Source organism: Ailuropoda melanoleuca, chromosome 4 (genome assembly GCF_002007445.2).
Source record: "Ailuropoda melanoleuca isolate Jingjing chromosome 4, ASM200744v2, whole genome shotgun sequence".
Classification (NCBI taxonomy): Eukaryota; Metazoa; Chordata; class Mammalia; order Carnivora; family Ursidae; genus Ailuropoda; species Ailuropoda melanoleuca.
In genome coordinates this window covers 52,373,810-52,396,310 of record NC_048221.1, presented here as the reverse complement: position 1 = coordinate 52,396,310, position 22,501 = coordinate 52,373,810, and the positions used below count along the sequence as shown (strand labels likewise).

General features: G+C 43.7%; 1 protein-coding gene and 1 non-coding gene across 4 annotated transcripts in view; one reads left to right on the top strand and one right to left on the bottom strand.

Annotated features, from left to right (window-relative positions):
* Positions 1-22,501, bottom strand: part of IFT122 (intraflagellar transport 122) — a 70,092-nt gene that overhangs the window by 31,173 nt on the left and 16,418 nt on the right. For 2 of the 3 annotated variants that reach the window (XM_002921250.4, XM_034658804.1), the window contains exons 6-15: positions 21,829-21,895; positions 20,732-20,878; positions 19,530-19,706; positions 17,496-17,571; positions 10,701-10,892; positions 10,403-10,541; positions 8,960-9,162; positions 7,890-8,027; positions 6,388-6,552; positions 4,060-4,257 (exon numbers count right to left, since the gene is read on the bottom strand). In XM_002921250.4, coding sequence (XP_002921296.1) covers positions 4,060-4,257; positions 6,388-6,552; positions 7,890-8,027; positions 8,960-9,162; positions 10,403-10,541; positions 10,701-10,892; positions 17,496-17,571; positions 19,530-19,706; positions 20,732-20,878; positions 21,829-21,895 — 1,502 coding nt within the window. The remainder of the gene's footprint in view (positions 1-4,059; positions 4,258-6,387; positions 6,553-7,889; positions 8,028-8,959; positions 9,163-10,402; positions 10,542-10,700; positions 10,893-17,495; positions 17,572-19,529; positions 19,707-20,731; positions 20,879-21,828; positions 21,896-22,501) is intronic. The other variant, XM_002921251.4, reaches the window with a different exon arrangement.
* LOC117802164 lies at positions 14,379-14,484 on the top strand. The gene has a single exon (XR_004625205.1). It is a non-coding gene; the product is annotated as a U6 spliceosomal RNA (small nuclear RNA).

Here is a 22,501-nt window from a genome sequence, read left to right as displayed (position 1 = left end):
GTCTGGGATGGCCTCTTACAAAGAGGGCTGAGAAACCATAGTATCCAAGAAACCTAAGTGATTTGCTCCAGGTTACTCAGAAAGGCACATCTGTCTGAGTTCCCTAGAGCTGGGAACCTTCTTGCTGTCCCTCCTTCCAGATGGGGCTGCCTCACTGTGACACCTGTGAATGGTTCCTAATAACTTCTCTTCTTAGGTTTACATGGTGCTTTTGGATCTGTCCCAATGGGTCTGTGTTGCAGGTTATTATCAGTTCCTGATAAAATGGTCTGAGGACACAGAAGTGGCATAGGGAAGACCTGGGGCTTGAGCCTGGGGTGAGCTGAACCCAGGTTCTGAGCACTTCCCTGGCTCCTGGGTATGGGGTATGTGTATGTGTGCATACAGGAGAACAAGTCTGAGCTGCATCTGGCATCTTGAATAACGAAAGGCCCTACCCTTGTTTTAGGCCAGCATGCTGAAGGGAACTGAATCTCTCCCAGGCAATAGAGATCAATCAGCTGTACCTCACTCATGCTAATAGTTCCCAAATGTGAAGCTGGAAGTGCTGTTTTCTCCATTTGGAGCCTTTATCTTTGAACTTTCCTGCCTCATTTTTTACCTTTCAAGTTAAAGGATTCTTTTCTTCTTTTTAAAGCCATTCTGCTCTCTGATAGCAAGGTGTGGCTGCTTCAGAGTGCTCATCTTTTCTCCTGTACTATTCCACCTACCTATCTTCCCTTTAGTGGGGTAGCAGGGTATGGATGGGAGCAGCTGCGCCAGAACCCAGGCCTAGCTCAGCCACATCCTAGCTGTGTGGGTTTTTTTTTGGCTAAACTGATTAACTCCTGTTTAGATGCCCTGCCCAGCTCACAGGCTACCAGGGGCAAACAAAAGACATGCTCAGTACCTCCACTGTACTTTCTCAGCACCAGCTCCTTGCCATCTCCCCAACTCTCCAGACTTTGCCTACCCCCAACGTTCCCCATGTCTGAAACAACCTCCCTGCTCCTCTCTGCCTTCCCTGACCTTTCAGGGCTCAGATCAAGTGTCACCACCTCCTGGAAGCTTTCTCAAACTCCCCATGCACAATGAGCTTTCCTTTCTAAACTCCTTTAGTGAGCACCCTTTGTTCCAATGTAGTTCTGTTTTGTAGTGTTTGCTGCTTTAACATGGCTAATAACAATAGGAATTGGGCCAGACAAAACCTGAAAGATAGGTATATTTAACTGCACAAAAAAGAAGTGAGTCCCCAGAGAGTGAAAGGAGTTGCTCAAGATCACAGCTGGTTCAGAGTCAGAACTCAAAGCCAGTGCTCTTTCCCCTAAACTGCATAGCTTCTTGCCATGCTGAATGCCCCACGAGGCTGGAACAGGGACTTGGACAGGCATATGAGAATCAAGGATACGATGAATGGTTAACATTTGGGCTTGTTTGGGAGGCACAATCTGAGAGTGGAAGTTTTAAAAATATCCTAACTGAACAAATGCCCTCTGAGTTCTACTTTATCTCACTGTTGCATTCCAAGCATGAAGTCACCACCCGCCCTGAGAAGCCTGACTAGGGCTTGCCGCCCTACTTGGCAGCCCTGACAAACCAGTTCTTGCACAAGATGATGTAAATTTCGAAAGGAAACCAGAAATCCCCAGAGTGCGTCTGATGCTCTCTCTCTCTCCTCTCTAGGCCAAAACCACAGGATGGCTGGAGGCAGAGGCAACAGATAAATAGCCTTTGTCTTGAGGCTGCCTCTTCTAACCCTTGGCAGTTCTGACCTGCTGCATCAGCAGGATGGCCTTGGTGAAGCCATGGGGGCTGTGGGGGACTACACGGGGACTCTGGCTTCTGAATTTTAAGGGCTTGGCAGAGGAAGCCCCAGGCTGTCCCTCCGGCTCCTCTTGGTCAGCCGAAGTCAGGGAGCAGCAAACTGCATTTATCTTTGAGGTCAGGATGGCAGTCTTGGGAGAAAAACTTTTAATCAGCATAGCCTGTTTGGCACGATTAAGGAAGATTGGGTTTCTGGTGGATGTGGTGCATGGGTTTGGGATGGGGAGCAGATGAGGACTACAAGGAAACAGTCCAGAAGGGGCTGTTCTTGCCCCTCCTCCTGCTGCCACTTCCACCTCTCTCCCTTCTTTCTTCCTTATTCCTTTTCCTCAGGTCTGAATTCCACTAACATTTATTGAATAATTGCTCTGTGTCAGGCACTAATAATTTCTACACAATGAGTAAAAAGTACCATCAGCTTTGAGGAAGAAGCGGACCCCAGTCCCACCCTTTACAAGAAGCCAAGTCAGGCTTTTGGTGACTATGAAGGTGGGGGAGATCCTGGCTGGGCTGAGGACATAGGATTTCACTGTCCTCCCAGCCCTGTGACCCTCCTCTTGAAGCTCCTCAATAAAATGGTTTGATGCCCTCCACCCCTACCCAGAAAAAGGAAGCCGAGCTAGGGAGAGTAAGGCAAGTGTGTGGAAGGAACATAAGATGGATGTAGCTTTGCTGAAGGGCAAGCTAGAAATGTGTCTAAAAATCTGTCAAATGTACATGGCCTTTTATCCAGCAATTTCACTTCAAGGAATTCACACCAAGGAGCTAAGGTGGGATAGGTACAAAGACTTGACAAGAAAGATGCTATCTACGATAGCAAAAAAGCTGTAAGCAGTGTAAATGTCGAACGACAGGTACTGGTTGAGTCAATTGTGGAACATCTATGTGATAGGATAAAAAGCAGTCATTAAAAACAATGTGGGGGTGAGGACAGCAGGGAGGTGGGTGTGGTTATAATAAAAGGACAACCCAGTGTCAGAGATCTCATGGGTTGGTGGTGGTAGCTACATGAACTTACATAGATAATACATTTGCACTGTAGTTCTGTAAACTGTTACCAATGGGGAAGCCGGGCAAGTTGTACAAGGGATCTCTGTATGATTTCTTACAACTACAGGTCAATCTACAGTCATCTTAGTATTTTTAAAATGCTAGCAAAGTACATTTATTGATGAGGAGCCATGCTTCCAGTAGATTGCTGAGAGAAAAAGCCACACTGCTAGTTGACAGCCAATAATTCACACAAAGTGATGGGTCTGCAATATGTAAATGTTAGGTTAAACTGGAAGATAGTAATAAAGGACAGTGATTAAAAATCTCTCTTATTTGTGGTCCACATTCAGTAAAGGAAGTATAGTAAATCTGAGGTTTCATTTATAGGAGCAATATTTATAGATAAAAGTCACAAAACAATATTTACAGTAGATTCCACTTTTGTTTAAAATGTTCACATAAAATTGTATACTTATATATTCTGCATATATTACATATACATACAGAAAAGGCCTGGGTGAGTATGTTCTAAAATGTTTAAGACTGATTCCCTCTTGAGGATGGGACTCTGAGGGCTAAGTCTCTCCTTCGTGCTTGTCTTTACTTAAGGCAGTTCCACAGTAAGCATGATTCACTCGGGAAGCATAAAGGCAGCTGGGACAGCTGGGATTAGGCCAGCCCTCACTTGGGTAGCCAATCTCTGCCCTCCTGTCTGTGTTTCTGCCCTCCCCCATTTGTGGCTCCATGCCCCCCTTTCTGTTCTGGCCTCCTAATTTGAGGGACTTGTGCAGATAGTCCCATGTTCCCTTCTTGGCTCTCAAGACCTCAGGCCCCCTCCCCATTCCACCTATATTCTCTTTCTCTCACACCCTCCCCCCACCTGCATCTGTGCGTACACCCTGCTGGACTCCCAGCTTTGCTGGCTTACTCCACTCTGCCCCAAGCACGGGCTCTCAGTGAAACACACTCTGTCTGAAGCCAGACAAGCCTGAATACCCTCCCTGTCCCAAACAGGAAAGGGGAACCAGAAAGAAATGGAGGCTCAGTGAGGTGGAGCTGTTTGCCCAAAGACACACAGGTTGTACAGGTGGAGAGGGTTTCAGGTTCTAGTCCAGAGTACCTTCCATGACATCATAATGCAATTCATCTCTCTTCCCTCTCCCCTCACCATCCATCCCCCAACCCAATGCATCAGTGAGGGGCCTGGCTTTCCTGGTCTTGCCCTGCCACTCACTGCTGAGAGCTGACAAGCACCCCAGTTACCTGTGGCACCTCCACAGCTGACATGGAGAAGACATGGAGGCAGAAGATCTTGGAGCCATTGTAGCCCACCACGAAGCCCTGTAGCTTCTGCTGGTGCACGGGGAAGGTACTGGCTTTGATGTTGAGGTAGCCTCCTCCCGAGAAGCAGAGCATGTCCTCACACTGGGTATTCCAGGCCACGCTGTTGGCATTTGGTTCCTGAGGGACAGGGATAGTGAGGACCCTATGACAACCACCCTGGCCTTAGGTACCATTCCTGCACTCAGTCAAGCACTCTTTTTAAAGCCTGAGGCACATTAAACTGCTAACAGTGAGATGGGGGGAAAGCGAGGAAAAGGGAACCAGAAGAAAAGGCTAGAAGCACAGAGGCAAAATCCTCTATGCACTTGTTTATGTTAGAACTGTTTTTAACAAGCAAGCATTACTTTTGAAAAAAAAATATTATTATCCCAAATAGTAATCGTTACACAGGGAGAAAATGAGCAAAGCAGTTTTACTTCTGTTAGAAAATGGGTATACACAGCTATGTATAGAAAATTTAAAAGGGATATGTTCCAAAGAATTAACAGTGATTGTTTCGGGGTAGGTGGAATTGTGGGTGCTTTTTATTTTCTATGTTTTTTGTTTGCCTGAAATTTTCTTTTGGTCATGAACATCTATTGTTTTTTTTATAAGACAAAAAGTGTTATTTTTTACATTAAAAATAATATATTGCCTCTGCATTTAAAATTCTCACACTGTAGAAATACAGTCACCCTGGGAGGCACCCCTTGCCCCCTACCTCCTCTCAAAGTTTTCTGCTTAGCTCTGGAGCCCCAGGGACTAGCAGGTGTTCATATCTTTCTGCCTAGAATCTTTTACAATGTCTGACTCTTTTATAATGAGCATGAATTACTTTTACAATGAGAAAAAAACAATATAGCTGTTTTCATTTGCAGGGGGCAGGAGCAGCAGAGAGAAGAAAAAGACAGCTGGGAATGTTATGTCTCCTGGCAAGGTCTGAGAATTACCTTCCCTAGCCTACTACAGACCCTCAGTGGGGACAGGGGAGGACATATGCCCTTACATTCCTATATGGTTCTAGGTTCAGGCACAGATTCACAGCTGGGGGCCTGCTAACCTACCTACAGGAGGTGGTTTTGAGGCTGCGGAGAGAAGTTAACGGTTAGGGTCCTGTTTTGTACCAGGAACCGAGCTAGGTACTATGGTATCTTGTTTAGTACTATAGCAATTCTGCGAGGGGGCATTTGCTAGTTCCATTTCTGGGGTAAGGAGAAATTTAGGCTCGGAGAACTGCACTGACATGCTAGCTATCATACAGTAAGTGGTGAAAGCAGGACTGGAGCCCAGGTCTGTCTAAAGACAAAATCTGTGCTCTTTTTTCCCCCTTAACCACTCTGCCTTGATAGAGATGTAAGCAAGTTGTTATTTACTGGACTCACCTCGGGCTAGCAGTAGCCAGGTAGACCCTTCCAACTGACAGAGGCAGCTCCCTAGACTCCAGCACCCTTCTGCCCTGCTGATTGTACTCCCAAGGACAAAGAGGAGCCCTGAGAAGGGCACTGGGAGACCTGTTGTGGCTGAGAAAGCTAGACAGGGGAAGTTTCAGCTTCAGGGAGAGCTTGCTCCAGGCAAATGGGTCCTGACCTTTTACAAAGTCCTAAAGAGGCAAAAAGTGGCACTGAGTATGGCAGAAAGCCAGCCAGGAGCTGGGCATGAAGCCTTTGGGCTCTTTTCTCCAGTGACACACTTCTACCAGCCATAGGACCAAATGGTGTGTAAACAATGCTTATCTCCTAAAACAGTTCACATTTTGTTGGCTCTTACAGCATCCTCATGAAGTAACTGGAATGGAGAACCCTTCCCTCATCCTTTCCCTTCTTTCAGATATCAAAACTAGTCCTATTTCTTTACTGTGTCTTCGGTCACTTATAGATACAGGCAGACCTCCAACTGGCAAGAAGCACTTTTGCAAAAGAATCATCCTCACATTAACCAATGCACTGAGAGCCTACCAAGTGCCCCACTTAGATTTACTATTATTCATTCACTGTTCACAGAAAGAAAGGTGTTACTTGCCCATCATACCTTTGAGGAAAGCAAAGTTCAAAGAGGCTTACCCAGGTCCTACAGCTCCTGTGTGGGAGGAGTGGGCTGTGCCCTGGGGCTTCTTGGGCTCTGTGCCCCTGCTCAAAGCCTACACCCCTACACGTCACTGCTCTTCCCAGAGACCTGCCTGGGAACCAAAGGGTGAGCACCTCCTGCAGGGACTGGGAAGCTAGAGAAGGAGTCAAAGGACCATGTCCTAGAAACTCTCTGGGATTTTACCTGAAAAAGCAACTCCTTGGTGTGGATGTCATACACCAGGCACGTGTCGTTTTCATCCACCACGGCCAGCTTGTTACGGGAAGCACTCATGTCCAAGCAGCGCACCGCTGTGGCCTGCTTCAGCAGGACAATGGCAAAGAGATTGTCCACAAAGATCTTTAGGATCTGGCGAAATTTCAGAAAAAAAAGTGTGAGTCACCATGGCAACAAGACCCTGGAACTGTGCCAGGCTGTTGGAATCCCATGTGTTCTACAAGAACAACTCCCACTAACTTCAACAGAGGCTCCACGCAGAGAAGAGGACTTATCAAGAGAAAGAGAGTGAAGGCTTATCCTCAGGAGACCAGAAGTGTGGTTCATCGAGGTTGCCAAAGTAATGATGGGGCCAAGACATGACAAATTTACTTGAACGTCTGCTTGACTGGGGATTTGTTAGCAACATTACCCAAACTGTGGGATTAGGAGACACCACCTAGCGAGATCTGAATCACAAACTAACACAGGAAGAGGCTACTTTAAACTCTGACAAGACATCCGGTATAACCACAGCAGAATAATGATGATGATGATGAAAAGGATGACGACAGCCATCAGTTATTGACTATTTCTGACAGCCCTCTGAAACATGAGGCATTATCCTCATTTGCAAAACCTGAGCCTCAGAGAGGCAAAGTGATCTGCCCAGGGTCACACAGCTAGTGAACAGCTAAGCACAAACATGACCCCAAGTTGACCTGCCCCCAAAGTCTATGTTCTCAGGCCTCACACTGGAAGTGACAGCTGACCGTGAGAAAGAAGCAGACTTTCCATCCCTTTGGTATTGCTACCCTTGCAGCCCCCACTAATTTCATACTCCATGACTTCTGTCTCCATGAAAGGCCTGAGAAACTTTAGCCACAAGCCATCTGCTAGACAGCCTGGCTCTCAGGCTAATGCAGTTATATTTTCACTTTCAAATTTCCATGTAGCCCACTTAGAGCTTTTCTTATTTCGAGCAAAGAACACACGCACAAATCTGTTTAACTTTGTATAACCTAGATTTTCCACATCTATATGAGCAAAGGGCCCATTTTTCTTATAACACCTAGTAATAGCCTAGTAATAGCCCTCTAAAATACAACACTGCCTTAATCCATTCATTGCCCTAACAGGGATCTGACCTAAGAATGAGCTCTGCCTCCCTCCCTAGCCAGCTACTGTAACTGTATGTCTAACAAATTTCCCATCTTCTGGGTGCCCTTAAACCCACTAATCCACTCTATGGGCACGACACAGTGCCAACTCTGTAGCACACTCTAAGTCTAAAGGCCACTGCATCTTTGGCCTGAAGCTGTCCTCAACAAATGAAACTCTGGGCTGCCCTCCAACGTGCCTATGGTGAATGTGGGGTGGGGGAAGTCCTTTTTTCTACCCCCAGAAAACCATCTTGGGTCATAATGAATCTGATCCCTATGTCTGCATACAGACAATCAGCCTGATGGGAGACACATAAGAGCACTCACCTGTCCATTCTTCAGGCCTACTAACAGACCTTCCCTTCCTGGAGGGCCACCAATCACCTTGATGTAGCGAATGAGAGACTCCATCTGCCACTCCCGCTCCTTCAGTCCACTGAAGGACAAGCACTGTAGCCGTTTCTCCTAGAAAGCAAATTCAGCTCTGCATGGATATTCAACAGAGTAAGTGTTCCCAGCCCTCTCAAGGAGGTCTTCCTGCATGTGAGGGATGAAAAATACCTACACATTCAGTGTCTACTGAACCCCATCTAGTCCTCATGATTGGCATTGTTCGTTAATTCTTCACATAAGCCTTCACCACAGAGACCAGCTCAGCCTCACATCTTCTGTGCAGACGTCTGGGAAGCCACAGAGGCAGCATCCAAAATCACACTTTTTTGCCACATCTGTAACTTGTGGCACCTCTAAACTGCTTGAAGTTCTAGACTTTCAGAGAGATTTTAATTATATTTTACATATAGTGATTTCTAAAGGATTTCTTCTACTTTATCACTTTCAACAGACCTACTTTCGTGAAACTAAATCCACCTCTACTTCCAAGAAAGATGCTGGGCTGGCCTTCCCTCAAAGTCTTTCCAAACTTCTCTTAGCATTGCCCTAGACATTTTGTAGGAAGCTCTAAGTTGAGAATTTTTTTCTGTGAAAAAATCTTTCAGAAAGTAAAACTTCCTTTACTATTTTTGGGTTGATGTATACAATTTTTTTGTTGTTTAATAGAAAGATATTATAAATTTTTATGTGTATATGTTTACCAAAAAAAAAAATCGATCTTCATTTCTATCAGTGTATGCTTTGAGTCATTAAAACATGTATAATCCTAGGATAGCAAAGTGCTTTGCAATACAAAAAACTATTCTCCAGGTTATGGCCCAGGACTTTCTAGTAGAGTCTAACTCCTCTAGATGTCAATAAAATTAAAGCAATGAACAGCTATTGAGTTTGATGGAAAGAGACTTGTTTTTTTTGTGCTCAAGTTTAAAACCATGATTTTGGTACCCTATCCTTGGAGGAAACATGAAGAGGATTCAACCCGACCCCTCCGACCTGCCGCCCACCTGGCAGAGGATGATATGATCGGCACACACCACCAGGAGGTTGCATTCAAACTTCTTGACAATCTTCTCCTTCACCCGGTAATGCATATCTGATGAGTCGTCTGAATACAACTCATAGATGAGGATTTTCTCTGGCAGTTGGATAGCTAATCGATTTTTGTAGATGGCAATTTTCTTGACAAGCTCTTTACATTTAATCCGAACTGTCAAAGAAAAAAAAAATCCAGCTCTAGCAAGAGATTGTTAAGGTGGAAGGCAGGAAAATTAAAAGCTATCATTTACTTAATGTTACTGGCAATTAAAGGAGACACTCTCATCAAAAAATCTTTAGAGTGTCTAATATGTACAATCAGCTCTACTAAACACTGGGATCCAAAATCATATACAATCTTTATGGTCCAAAGCTTACAACTGAGTATGGAAAGTAAAATTCTTAGTGCTACCGTCGCTTGCTGAATATAAGTTTAAACTCCTCTGCACAGCATCAATATATTGCCCCTGATGATCAGAAGTCCATCTGGATGACTACCCACGCCTCTAGCTACTCCCCACCCACCACCCTCAACAACAGGGAGCTGCATGTAGTTTCTGGTATATAATAGGCTCTCACACTCTAACTGCAGACCAGATGGAGAAAATGTCCCCAGAAGGGAAGCTGGGGAGCTGCCCAGGTGGCTATACCCTCACCAGCACAACTGGAATCTTCAACCAGAGGTGCTCCCAGATGGGAACCAAAGGATGCCAGCTGAATCTGTAAGACAACCCTCAATGTGTATCCCTACACACAGGCACTGGGCAGGGCGCTGTGGCCAGCACAGCTGTCTATGACTACGCTTCAAGTAAGTGGATCCTTAGCCCATTTAACCAGCATGGTAACTTGGGTGGATAGTGGATGAAACTGAGGTTCAGACTGACTGTGCTAGGCCTGGAACTTGGATCTTCTGACTGAGCCTGTGGTGACTCACTGACCCTGCTTACCCCTGGGGTAAGGACCCATCAGGAGGCAAGTGGAGATGAAGCTGAGAGAGAAGCCCTCCAGTATATCCATATCAGAATGGATACAGGTCCACAAAGACCTATGCAGCTCAGCCACCCTGGCTCTGATGTGCCACACATTATCCTCCCCTAGTCAGAGAGTCCATGTTCCCCCTTGGAATTAGCAGCAACCAAGTGAGTCTGTAGCCAGTTTTTTTTGTTTGTTTTGTGTGTGTGTGTTTTTTAGGGAGGGTTTATTGCTCTCATTAGATTCTCAAAGACATCTACATTCTCCCCTTACCCTCAAAAAAACAGAAAAAAGAAAAAAAGCAAGAACCAATGGTCCAACGTGTTTCCAAAAGACTGAAGAGGAACATTCCCTATCATTTCACTTGCCCTATCAGCAGCCCGCCCAACCTACTCCTCTTCCCAAAGGCTGGAGGGCAGAGGGGCCTACCTGCCTTTTACCTTTCTGCTCGGTGATCAGGTGCTGCACGATGACATCAGTCATGCTATCCCTGTAGGCATACCGGTCCTTGTAGAGCCCATGGACAGTACTAAAAATAAGCTGGTAGAAGGAAATGGTGCCATCTTGGCAGCCTACCACCTGCAGGGAAAGAGAGTTGTTAATTCCCAGCTCTCTGTGGAGAAGGAGTCTGCCCTTCCCATTGTCAGGAGCAAATGTCAACGATCTGACTGGCTACACATGGCTGATGTCTGTGCCTGCTCAGGCAATGGTCCAACAGAATGAACTTCCTCTTCTTACCACGTAGTTGGAGTCAGGCTTCACTTTACACGTCCACACCCAGGAGTTCTGCTCCCCAACAGTCCCAAGCCGCACTCCATCCTTGGTGAAAAGGGATACTTGCTTGTCTGACCCTCCCAGCAAAATGTACTCCCCTTTAGTAAAGTAGCTGAGGCAGCAGGGGTCAAAGTTCAGTGACCGATCCTTCCCAATCTGAGGAAAGAAAACACACACCAAGGGAAAACCCACTCATGAATCCATAGTATTCATAACACAATGTAGGGCTTTTCCTACCAACTTTAATGAGGGGAGTCAAGAAGACAAAGGCACGCTGGTCACCATTACCCCCTGTGGGATTCCATCATGAACACAGGCTAGTCTCCTCTGGAACACCTTACTCCTCCCCTCCACACAGATGAATCCTCCACTGCTAGGGTCGGCAGCGTCTCCCCCAGTCCCACTGGCTGCTCCAGGTGTATGTCTCAGCTTCTCAACCAATCCAGACCCAGGGATTGGTCTTTCTCCCATAGGCCCTCTTCCACACACAGCCCTTGCAAGGGGGTTCAACGGTTCCCGTCAGCTTCTTTCTTTTCTTTTTTTTTAAAAAGTATTTCATAAAGCCAAATACATCCAATTTAAAAAAACTGTCCTCTATTCCGAAACTATAACCATCCTACTTCTCTTTATAATAACCTTATTAAGGTATAATTCACATATCATACAATTCACCCACTTAAAGTATATAATTAATTGTGCAAACATCATCACTAATTCAGAACATTTCTATCACCTCAAAAAGAAACCACATACCTGTTAGCTGTTGATCCCAATTCTCCTCTCTTTCCCTGGCAACCACTAATTTATTTTCTCTGTCTATAGATTTGCCTACTTTGGAGATTTCACATAAATGGGATCACATAATTTGTGGCCTTTTGGGACCAATTCATCCATATTGTAGCATATATCAATCCTTCGCTCCTTTTCATTGCTGAATAATATTCAATTTCATGGATATACCACATTTTATTATCCATTCATCAGTTGGTGGCCATGCCTACTTTTTTGAGCATTATGAATAATGCTGCTATGGGTTTTTGTGTACAAGATTTATGCAGAGATGTTTTCATCTCTCTTGGATATTAATACCTAGGAGTGTAACAGCTGGATCTGTAGTAACTTTATGTTTAACCTTTTGAGGAACTGCCAGATTTTTTCAAAGTGACGGTACCATTTTATATTTGTACCAGTAGTATATAAGGATTCCAATTTCTCCATCCTAGTGGGTGTGATTTTGATTTGTATTTCCCTGGTATCTAATAATGTTGAGGATTTTTTATGTGCTTATTGGCCACACGCATATTTTGTTTGAAGAAATGTCTATTCAGATCTTTTCTCCAATTTTTAATTGGGTTGTCTTTTTATTATTGAGTTGTAAGAGTTCTTTATATATTCCAGATACGTCCCTTATCAGATAGATGATTTGTAAAAATTTCTCCAGGTCTGTGAGTTGTCTTTTCAGTTTTGGTAGTCTCCCCTTATCTGTTAGGGTGAAGGTCAAGCTCCTGAGCTCAACTCTCAAGAGCCTTTTCTCAGCCAAAATGAACATCTTATAATTTGCCAAGCAGACCATTCTCTTTCAGGCCTCCATGTCTTCATAAGTGCTATTCTCCACACTACCCCAGCCCCAGCCAGGACTGTCCTCTCCCTCTCTCTTTCTACCAGGTGTCAACTCCTACAGAAAACATCTTGCAAACTCTCCGCCCCACCGAAGGCCTGATTTAGTGCCCCTTCCTCTGTGCTCCCATGGCCCTGTGCTCACCTCCCCCACAGTACCTCTCTCACTGCTCTGTAGTTACAGGGTTAATCTGTGTCACCCACTCCCCTTACCACCCATTAAAGTCCCAGCTCCTTATCATCACTAGAGTTTTTTGCTGCCCCTGAGGAAGCTTTTTGTGAATAAAAAGATTATTTGTGATTGCCATTATTAAACTACTAGTTTATTAAAGAAATAATTCTAAAAACCTGGTTTCTCATTAAGTTGAATTTATAAATATTTTCCTACTTATTAGTATAACAAACGTAAACAACTAATTGAAAGGGAGCCTTTGATTACCATTTACTGAATTAAATTCTGAACAGACTTTAAAATCCCTTAGTGTTGGGGCACCTGGGTTGCACAGTTGATTAAGCGTCCAACTCTCGGTTTTGGCTGATCTCAGGGTCATCGGGCTCCACACTCAGCCTGGAGTCTGCTTGGGTTTCTCTTTCCCTCCTTCTGACCCTACCCATGCCCCATGCTCACTTGCTCTCTCTCTCAAATAAAGAAGTAAATCTTAAAAAAAAAAAAAGAAAGAAAGAAAAATACCTTAGTGTCATTTACAACTTAGATGATTCCTTTAAACTAATTTAAACTGCAATTATTCATTTCATATATTTAATTTTCCTTTATAAGAATTTCAAATGCCTTGGGCACCTGGGAGGCTCAGTCGGTTAAGTGTCTGCCTTCAGCTCAGGTCATGATCTTTGGGTCCTGGGATCTAATTCTGCATTGGGTTCCCTGCTCAGTGGGAAGCCTGCTTCTCCCTCTCCCTCTGCCTCTCCCCCCCCCCATGCTCGTGCATAAGCACTCTCTCTCTCAAATAAATAAATAAAATCTTTCAAAAAAAAGAATTTCAAATGCCTAACAACAAAACTTCCCCTAGTACTTATATAATGATAGTAAATCTAGTAAGAAAACTAAAAAAATCTTTTTTTAAAGATTTTTTTTATTTTTGAGAGAGAGAGAGAAGGAGAGCAGGAGGGGGGGGACAGGGAGGGGCAGAGGGAGAAGCAGACTCCTCACTGAGCAGGGAGCCCAATGTGGGACTCGATCCCAGGACCTGTGATCATGACCTGAGCCAAAGGCAGACACTTGACCAACTGAGCCACCTAGGTACCCGAAAACTAAAAAATCTTATGAGTCATGACACGGAAGGCTTGCAGCTTCTGGTAATGACTCACTAGTGCCCACTGGGCCAACTCTCCTGCAGACAACTATAAACTCTGGACCAACTATAATTACAACCACCGGAAGGCACTACAGAGCAAGAAGCAGACAAAAACTGAAGGCACAGGGCATTTGGAAGAAAGGACTGCACTAGGTGAGTTTCTCACTTTTTTAATAGCTTTTTGCCTAAGGGCGGGCCCTATCAGCACCCTGCTGGTTGAGCACAGAATCTGGAGTGACTACAGCAGCTTGAAAATGAGGGGAAATCCCAGAAAAGAGACAGATGCAGAGAGAGGAGGGAGAGACAAAATTCTGCACATACACTCTGTTGAATATCTGGAACTCTTTGAACTACACACATGTGGGGCAGATGCCAAGCAGCCGAGCAAGGCTAAAGAACTCAACAGAGACTTCAGCGGCTGCTTACACTGGAAAGATGGGGTTTGAATGTTGAGTCCAGCAAAGTTAACTACTTCTTTTTTAAAAAACCCAACTACAGGGATGCCTGGGTGGCTCAGTCGGTTAAGTGCTTGCCTTCGGCTCAGGTCATGATCTTGGGGTCCTAGGATCAAGCCCTGCATCAGGCTCTCTGCTCCGTGGCGAGTCTGCTTCTCCCTCTCCCTCTGTGATCTCTCTTGTTCTTGCTCTCTATCAAATAAATAAAATCTTTAAAAAATAATAAAATAAATTAAAAAATTAAAAACCTAACTACAGTGCTCCTTCAGTAGCACAATTACTAATACTGGAACGATATAGAGAAGATTAGCATGGCCCCTGTGCAAGGATGACACACAAATTCATGAAGCGTTCCATATTTTAAAAAAAGCAAAAACAACTACACAATAATCCTCAGAGGAATATGACAGAAATGCATTATTTACAATGTCCAGAATATAACCCAAAATTCCAAAAAGCAGAAAAATGTGAACCATACTCAAGAGAAAAGATAATTAGTAGATATTGACCCCAAGATAACTCAGATACAAATTAGCAGATGAAAATTTTGTTTTATTTTTTTGTCTGTTTTTTAAAAGATTTTATTTACTTATTTGACAGAGAGCGAGTGAGTGAGAGAGGGAACACAAGCAAGGGGAGTGGGAGAGGGAGAAGCAGGCTTCCTGCTGAGCAGGGAGCCCAATGCGGAGCTTGATCCCAGGACCCTGAGATCATGACCTGAGCCGAAGGCAGATGCTTAACGACTGAGCCACCCAGATGCCCCAGCAGATGAAAATTTTAAAATAGCTATTATAACTATGGTCAAGGACATAAAGGAAAATATTCCTATAATGAATGGACAAATAGGAAAAAAGAACCAAATGGAAATCTAGAACTAAAAAATGCAATAACTGAAACAAAAATTCATTGGATGGGCTTCAAAGAAATACTACAGATGACAGAAGAGTCAATGAAGTTGAAGACTGAGCAACAGATCAGAGCAGGGGGGAAAAAGATTAAGAAATGAACAGGGCCTCAGTGACCTGGAGAACAATATCGAAAGGTCTAACATATAATTGGAGACCCAGAAGGAAAAGAGAGAATGAAGAAGAAAAATTATTTGAAAAAATAACAAAAAATTATCCCACATTTGGTGAAAGAATAAAGACATAAATATATAGATTCAAGACCAGTAACTATCCCCCATCCCACCCCAAGCCAGAAAATATAATGAATCTCTTTAACATTCCAGTATTAGGTACTTAACTAAAATTTCATATACCTTTCAATTTAAAATTGGATGTATAAAATTGATTACTCAATTACAAGTTTTAAATGGTCATCACAAGACAGATCTGATAGATATTCTAATATGGATTCTAGCACCAGTCTGCCTAGGTGCCAAACCAAACTTGGCTACTACTACCCTGTATGGCTTTGGGTGGTTATTGAACCTCCCTGTACTTCAATTTTCTAACATGTAAAGTGGTAATAATAATAATACATATCCCACAGAGTTGTTACAAAGATTAAGAGTTAACCTTGTAAAGAGTTTATACTATATAGAGTAAAAGAGTTTATATATAAAGAGTAAAATTCAATAAATGTTAGCTAATTCAGATACCCTTAAACATAACAAACACTTAAAATGCCAAAAGTACACAAATTATACCTAACACAGAAGTATAGACTTGATTTGCTTCATCATCCTATATTTAATTCTAAATCTTCCTAGATTTAAAAGACACCCAACTAAGGAAACAATTTACTGTCCCAAGCCAGTTGGGTTATCTCAGCAGAGTGAGGTTGCTTATCATTCAAAAACTCTGGGCCACAGCAGGAACTCTAGTGCTACATACATGCAAGAGATTGCTCATGGCCCTGACCACCAAGTCAGGTTCTTTCTTATTTTCACTATAGCAACAAGACTCCATTCCTTCCCTGTGAAGTGTGGTTATTTGTGCCCAAGAACTTCCAATACCCATGTCCAGTGCCTCATACACAATAGATATGCCAATAAATATTTGTTGAATAATGATATACACACATTAAGTGAATGAACAGATAGGCTAGGGCTAAATGCAAGATAATTAAAAGTGAGGGTTTGGGGAAATCAGCCAAGGCAAACTCAGAAGACACTTCACTATCTACCTTTACCTTTTTTTTAATCAGCTACCAAAAAAAAAAAAAAAAAAAAAAAAAGACCAATGGTAAGATGAGGTAGAAAAGAAATGGCCTCAAAGCTGGGCTACACATAACTGAAACCCCTCCGTTCTAGCAGGACATGTTCTGAGGAATAAGGATATTGTTAAGCGAAAGGCTCCACTGAACAGGCTGTATTTCTCACCTGCTTGGCTGTGGTACCTAAGCCATCCCCGCCACCTTCACTCTAATCCTTGGTGTCTTCTGCCTAACAGGTTTTCCTACCATCACGTTCTATTTTAATCCACCCTCCACAGAAACAAGGAATTCTTCTGAAACAGGAATCGGATCAAGTCACTCCCTACCTACGTTGACGGCTCCTAAATACTTACAGCATATGAAGTTCAAACTCCTAATTCACATGACTCAGGTCCTTTAGAACCATGTCCCCATCTTCCTTTCTAGTTCCATTTTTGTCTACAATTTTTGGGATCCAGTCACTCTGAACAACCCACTGTTCCCTGAGTTGACAAATATCTTCATTCTTCCCTGCTTTTGCACATGCTATTTCCTCTGCCTGAAACACTATTCCCAATGTCTTCTCCCCAGCAAATTCCTATTTATCTTGCTCAAAGGTCACCTCTACAAAATCTCCCATTTCCACCAAGCAGTGACGTTATCCTCTTTTGTGTCCCTGTAACAGTCTATCTGTACATCTCTTTAGGATGCCATGTATCGTGCTGCACTGGGGCTATTAGCTATCAACTGTGCCCCTACCAGCCTCAATGCAGAGGCATTAACAGCTCTGTCAGTAGCACAGGTGAAATGCTGGCCTACGTGGGTGCTCATTAACATTTGTAGAATGCATAAAGCAAATAAAAGAAGATAGAGTCATAACTAAGACCAAGTCTTTAGAGTCAAAACAATCTGGGTTTCAATCTCAGGTGCCACCCATTTACTAGCAGTGTGGAACCTTAGGCATAATCTTTATTCCACTACTCTGAGCCTTGCCTACTCATTTCTACAAAGTTGATAACCAATGTATCGACTTCACAGGGTTTTGTAAGAATTAAATGAGATAAAGAATGTAAAACACTGAGCACAGTACCTGGTATTAAAGTAAATGCTCAATAAACAGAACCTAACAATAATAAAGTATAATTACTAATAATATAATCTTCGAAAGTGAAAATAGATTATAACACGCATGACCAAAACTGTATTTCCCACTGGGTTTCTATAGAGCTACATACCTGTTTTCCACTTAGTTGATAGAAGGAGAGTTTCTGTCCCCAATCAGCTACAGCCAGGATGTCATTATGTTCCTCTCTAATCAACAGAAGACAAAAGAGGTTATGTGGGGCCATGGCCTACTGATAACTGTAGCCCTAAGGGTTTAACAAACAACAGGAAAAAGAAAGTGCTGGCCAGACTGTCAGACTGCCAAATGTTATACAGCAATACTGAGGCCAAAAGTTGTAATGTGGGCCAACCCATCAATCAGTCCAGTGGGATGAGGCAAGGTGATCCTCCTGGGATCTGCTACTTCACGGAATGCCCTACTATGTGGCTCTGCCACAGCGAAGAGGCTAAACCCCTCATTTCGAGTCTTCCTGAGAGCAGTGCTAAGAAAGAGCAAGGTGACAGACCCAAGAGTGCTTTTTTGCTTATGTACTACAAAATGTGGGAGCATGGGTGGAGAAACAGGTCAATTGCAGTGGAAAGGCATGTGCTGTCTGATTTTTTAATGGACGAAGAGGAAGCTGGCTTGCTCTTCCTGAAGAAGGAAAACTAACACCTAAAGCTAAGTTCTCTCACAGCTGGGGTTCTCAAACAGGTGAAATGGTTTCTGACTGGATCTAATAAAATATAGTGGGCTCTCTGAAGACCAATCATTGACTTTGAAACTGAGTACCTATCAGTATCCGTGCCTTGGGACAAGGGCTGTAGGACCAGCACACAGGAGAACCCTCTTCAGCTGAGGCTGGGGATCAAGCTACTTGGGAATCTAGTTCAAGAGAGAGACGTTCCCAGTCCTTGAGACCCGGTCTTACTCTACCTAATGTCGCCTCCTCTTTGATTGATTATTAATTCAAGCTTTTCAAGCCCAGGGCCTGCGGTCATCTGATAGCACCATTAGATATGCTGGCAAGGCATGGTGCAGCGTCACCTGCAAAACCCAGCCGTGGGCAGCAAACTGGCAAATATAGGCACTAATTCACAACTAAGGGAAAAAAGACAAAGATCGACAGGGATGTTAACGGGAAGAGACCCGCAGGGGAACTCTGTGTGATTTGCACTGAGGTCCAAACACAATCTAGGAACCCAGCCCTATGGTAAGCCTTCTTACGGAGGCCACAAACATGACCTGGACTGGTGCCTTTCAAGTTCCTTCTCCCCTTTTCCCTTTTTTATTCCTGGCAGTGGGACTCTTTATCAAAACAAAAACTCATGTCAAGCAATAAAAGGGGCTTTTCTGGTTGGAGCAAAGATAGGCATCTGAAGCCCACCCTTTCCTCCTTTTCTTGTCCCCCACCTCCACCTCTTCTTCCAAGAAACCCCACGTACCATAGAGCAGCTTCACAAGTCCCAAGCTAGATCATTTTTTGCCCAATCAGAACATCCTGGCTCCCCCAGGTCTCCCCAGTCCAGTCTGCCAATGTTTTCCTTATAGGTAAACTTGATCAAAAAGAAGAAAGAATGCCTAGACAGCCAGGATTTGGGTGTGAGGATTGTGGGTAAGGCAAGGGCTCCCTCTCTGATACATGTCCTATCAAACGCAAGGTAAGGTACAGGGAAATAGGCTAAGAAAGGTGTCCAGTAAAGAGGAAGTGTTCAATGAACTATGGTGTATCTACACAGCACATCCTATGCAGGTATTAAAAATCATGTTTTTAAAAGGACCACTAATGTTACCAGAAAGAGTTTACTTTATGATGGTCAAGTGGGAGAAAAGAAGGTCGGATATGACTTAGTTAATCATATGAACACACTGAAAGACCGAGGGGAAATACACTAAAATGCTAACAATGGTTCTCTCATGGGACAGTGTTTTACAGAAAAGTTGAACTTTCTCCTTTAGATTTTTCAGTATTTCCTAAGTTTCCCAAAGAATAATTTTATAACACAAGTTATAAGGGTGTGCTCCCCCTTATTGGAGGAGATTTCACCAACAATTCCACCAACCCAACTTAGAATGGAGCTTCAGAGCAGTATCTGCCCTGGCAGGTCTACACTGGGGCCTGGACCCCTCCAAGGAGGGTTCTTGTTCCTCGGGACACACTCACGAGTTGTCGTCCCTGGGACTGTCGTCCTCTTCCTCTGGCTCTTCCTCCTCTGCCTCACTACCCTGACTACTGTACACTGCTGACTTCAGAGTGGAAGGGATTTCCTGAAAATATCTGTTGACAATGACTTCCTCAGCATCCTCGTTTTCTCTGTTCATCCAGAAATTCTCCCATCGGCTGTAGACAGTAAGCGGTTGTTCACAATCACGTTGCCTAGAACTGCACTAAAGCTATAATTTCAAACCTGTCAAGGAGCCCCTAAACCCTGCCCGGAAGAGGACAGCAACCAGGTACACTGGGCATCCTGCTTCTCATGAATTAAAAATGGTACCCTGAAGCCACAAAGTCATCTGTGGCCACAAAATCAAACAGCAGGAACTCTGGGGTAGGCTAATGGCCTTTGAAGGCATTAGACATGCATGGTGCAGCCCTGGGCTGGACCCAATTATTCAGGAAGAAGCATAATAATCTGGTGTAAGAAAGGCAATGGAATCAAACAACCTTCTAAATCAAGTAGGTACCACCTGTAAAATGACATTGGGCTGGTAAACAATGAAGTCCTTTCCCTTCAGATGACTCTTTGGGGGATACTGGGAATTTAATATTAGAGAATTATACAAAGAGCACCTAAAGCTATTAGTCTACCTTTAAAGTCACATGGGCCGAAGAAGGAAAGCGTAAGGTTTGAGAAGGTAGATGCCAATTTTTTGTGGAACTATAGGCTTTGGGGACACTTCTAGACTTAATTTTTATTTTTTGGGCAAGGGCAGCAAAAAAAGGCTCATGAAATAGCTATTTATTATCGGTGGGCACATGTTCTGCCCAGACTTGGAGGGAAGAAATTAAAAAGGGAAAAGACCAAAATAAAGCCACAGCAAAAAGGTGAGCTATTAATTCATAAAGAAATGGGCTTTTTGTAGCATGCATGCGTGTGCGCACACGCACACACGCGCACACACACATTAGGCTGGCCTAGATAGTTCATCTGCTTTGCTACAATCTCTGGGATTCATTCCAAAACTCAAGATGGGCTCTTAAAAAATTCCATTCAAATGGAATGGGTTCCAAAACAGATCAGTCAAATGGAGTGAGAAGGTTTTGAATGGATGGAGACCTTAGGAAGAGAGAAAGAACTCAGCCTGCAGAGAAAGCCCTTTTTCTTAATAGTACTTGTCCTAGAAGGGGAAGAGCTATAAGATCACCTTGAAGGGTTCCAACAGATGGACCATACAGGGGAGAGGGAGCCCCCCGGCCGCTCGATCTTCACTTTCTCCTCGCCATTTTTATTCCGTATGCTGATGATCCCATTGAACATCCCAAGAGCCAGGTACTGACCATCATTTGTCCAGCTGTTCATACAACCACCAAAGGGCATGGGAAGAAGGAAAGGAACACACAGAAGAGAAGAAGAGAAAATTAATGAGGATGATGCCTTGGTTGAAATACAGTCTGATGTGGCAGCAAGAGCAGAGCTCATCCTGGTCCTCATGTAAAAATCAGAGGACCAAACTTCAAACCCCATTTATTTTTAGAATCAACAGTGAGACGTGAAGGCAGCAGCACCTTTTTCTGAGCTCCCACAGCTTTCTGTACATACCTCCATGACAGTCCTTAGCTTGTGCCCCATCACTGGGGCAGCCTCCATTCCCCACCCCATTTCAACCTCCTCCCACTTCAAGAACACCTAAAAACACAATCTGTGTCTGCCTAGCCTCTCAAATAGGTAGATGCTTAACAGATGTTGAGTGAAAGAAAGGCTACACTCAGAAGCTGCACAGACAGAATAACTACCACTTATAGAGTCTCTACTGTTTGTCAGTCACTGTACTGTTTGCTTTACATTCCTTAGTTTGTGTGCATTTCACAGCAACCTTAATAAGTCAGTATTTCTATCCCCATTTGTGAAATGAGGAACTTCCTAGGGTCACAGAGCCTCTCAGTGACTAAATCTGGATTCAAATCCAGGTCTAGTATCAAAGCCTGTGCCTTCTCTAACATAGATGCTGCCTGGACAAGGACAGCCTTGCACTTCCAGAAAACCTCTACTGAGTGCAGCTGCTGGATGAGGAGGCTTGTTGCCAGGTAATTGGAGGAAGGCAACTTGTAGTTTTCTTTTGCTTGATGATCAAAGGCATGGGTCCTTCCCATCAAGGAGACCATGAAAGAAAAGAGAAAATACAGGGGCCCAGACCACCTAGGTCACAAGAGACCTCTTCCACTTTGTGAGCTAACTAGAGTTTGAGAGTCTGTTTGGGAGAAGGGAACATAAAACCTACCTTCAGAGCTGCCTTTAACTCACCTGCAGCAGGTGATCTTGCTATTGGATTTGTGCTTGGAGACAGACTTCTGTTCAGGAGACCACAAGCCTTCAACACAAAATAATATAAAAGAAGACAGACTGGATGGAATATTTCTCAGCAATAAAAAGGGAATAAACTATTGACACACCTCCAGGGCTTTATGCTGAGTGAAAAAAGCCAATCTCAAAAAGTCATGTACTATATGATTCCATTTTATAACATTCTCAAAATGGCAAAATTCTACAAAGATGGAGAACAGCTTAATGGTTACCAGGTGCCAGGGGTTAGGGAATAATAGGAAGAGGATGGCGATAAAGAAGTGTCTTTGTGGCGATGGCAATCTACACAGGTGATGAAAGGACAGAACGGTATATACATGCTGTACCAGGCCCCGTTTCCCGGTAGACTTCTCTACTACCTTTGCACCTGACGGAGAATCTATAATTATTTCAAAAGGATAAAAAAAAAAAAAAGGAGGATAGATTGGTGAATTTCTAAGTTTTCAGAGCTTTAACTCAAAGAAATGGCAACTCCACAGTTCTTAACTATTACACTGCAACCCGAGTACAACTTAGTATTTGAAGTAATGAACGATGCTTCCTGAAAATCAGTTTCCTCTCCCGAGCCTCACCCACAGCACATGATCCGGTCCAGGCTGTGCCTTGTCCAAGG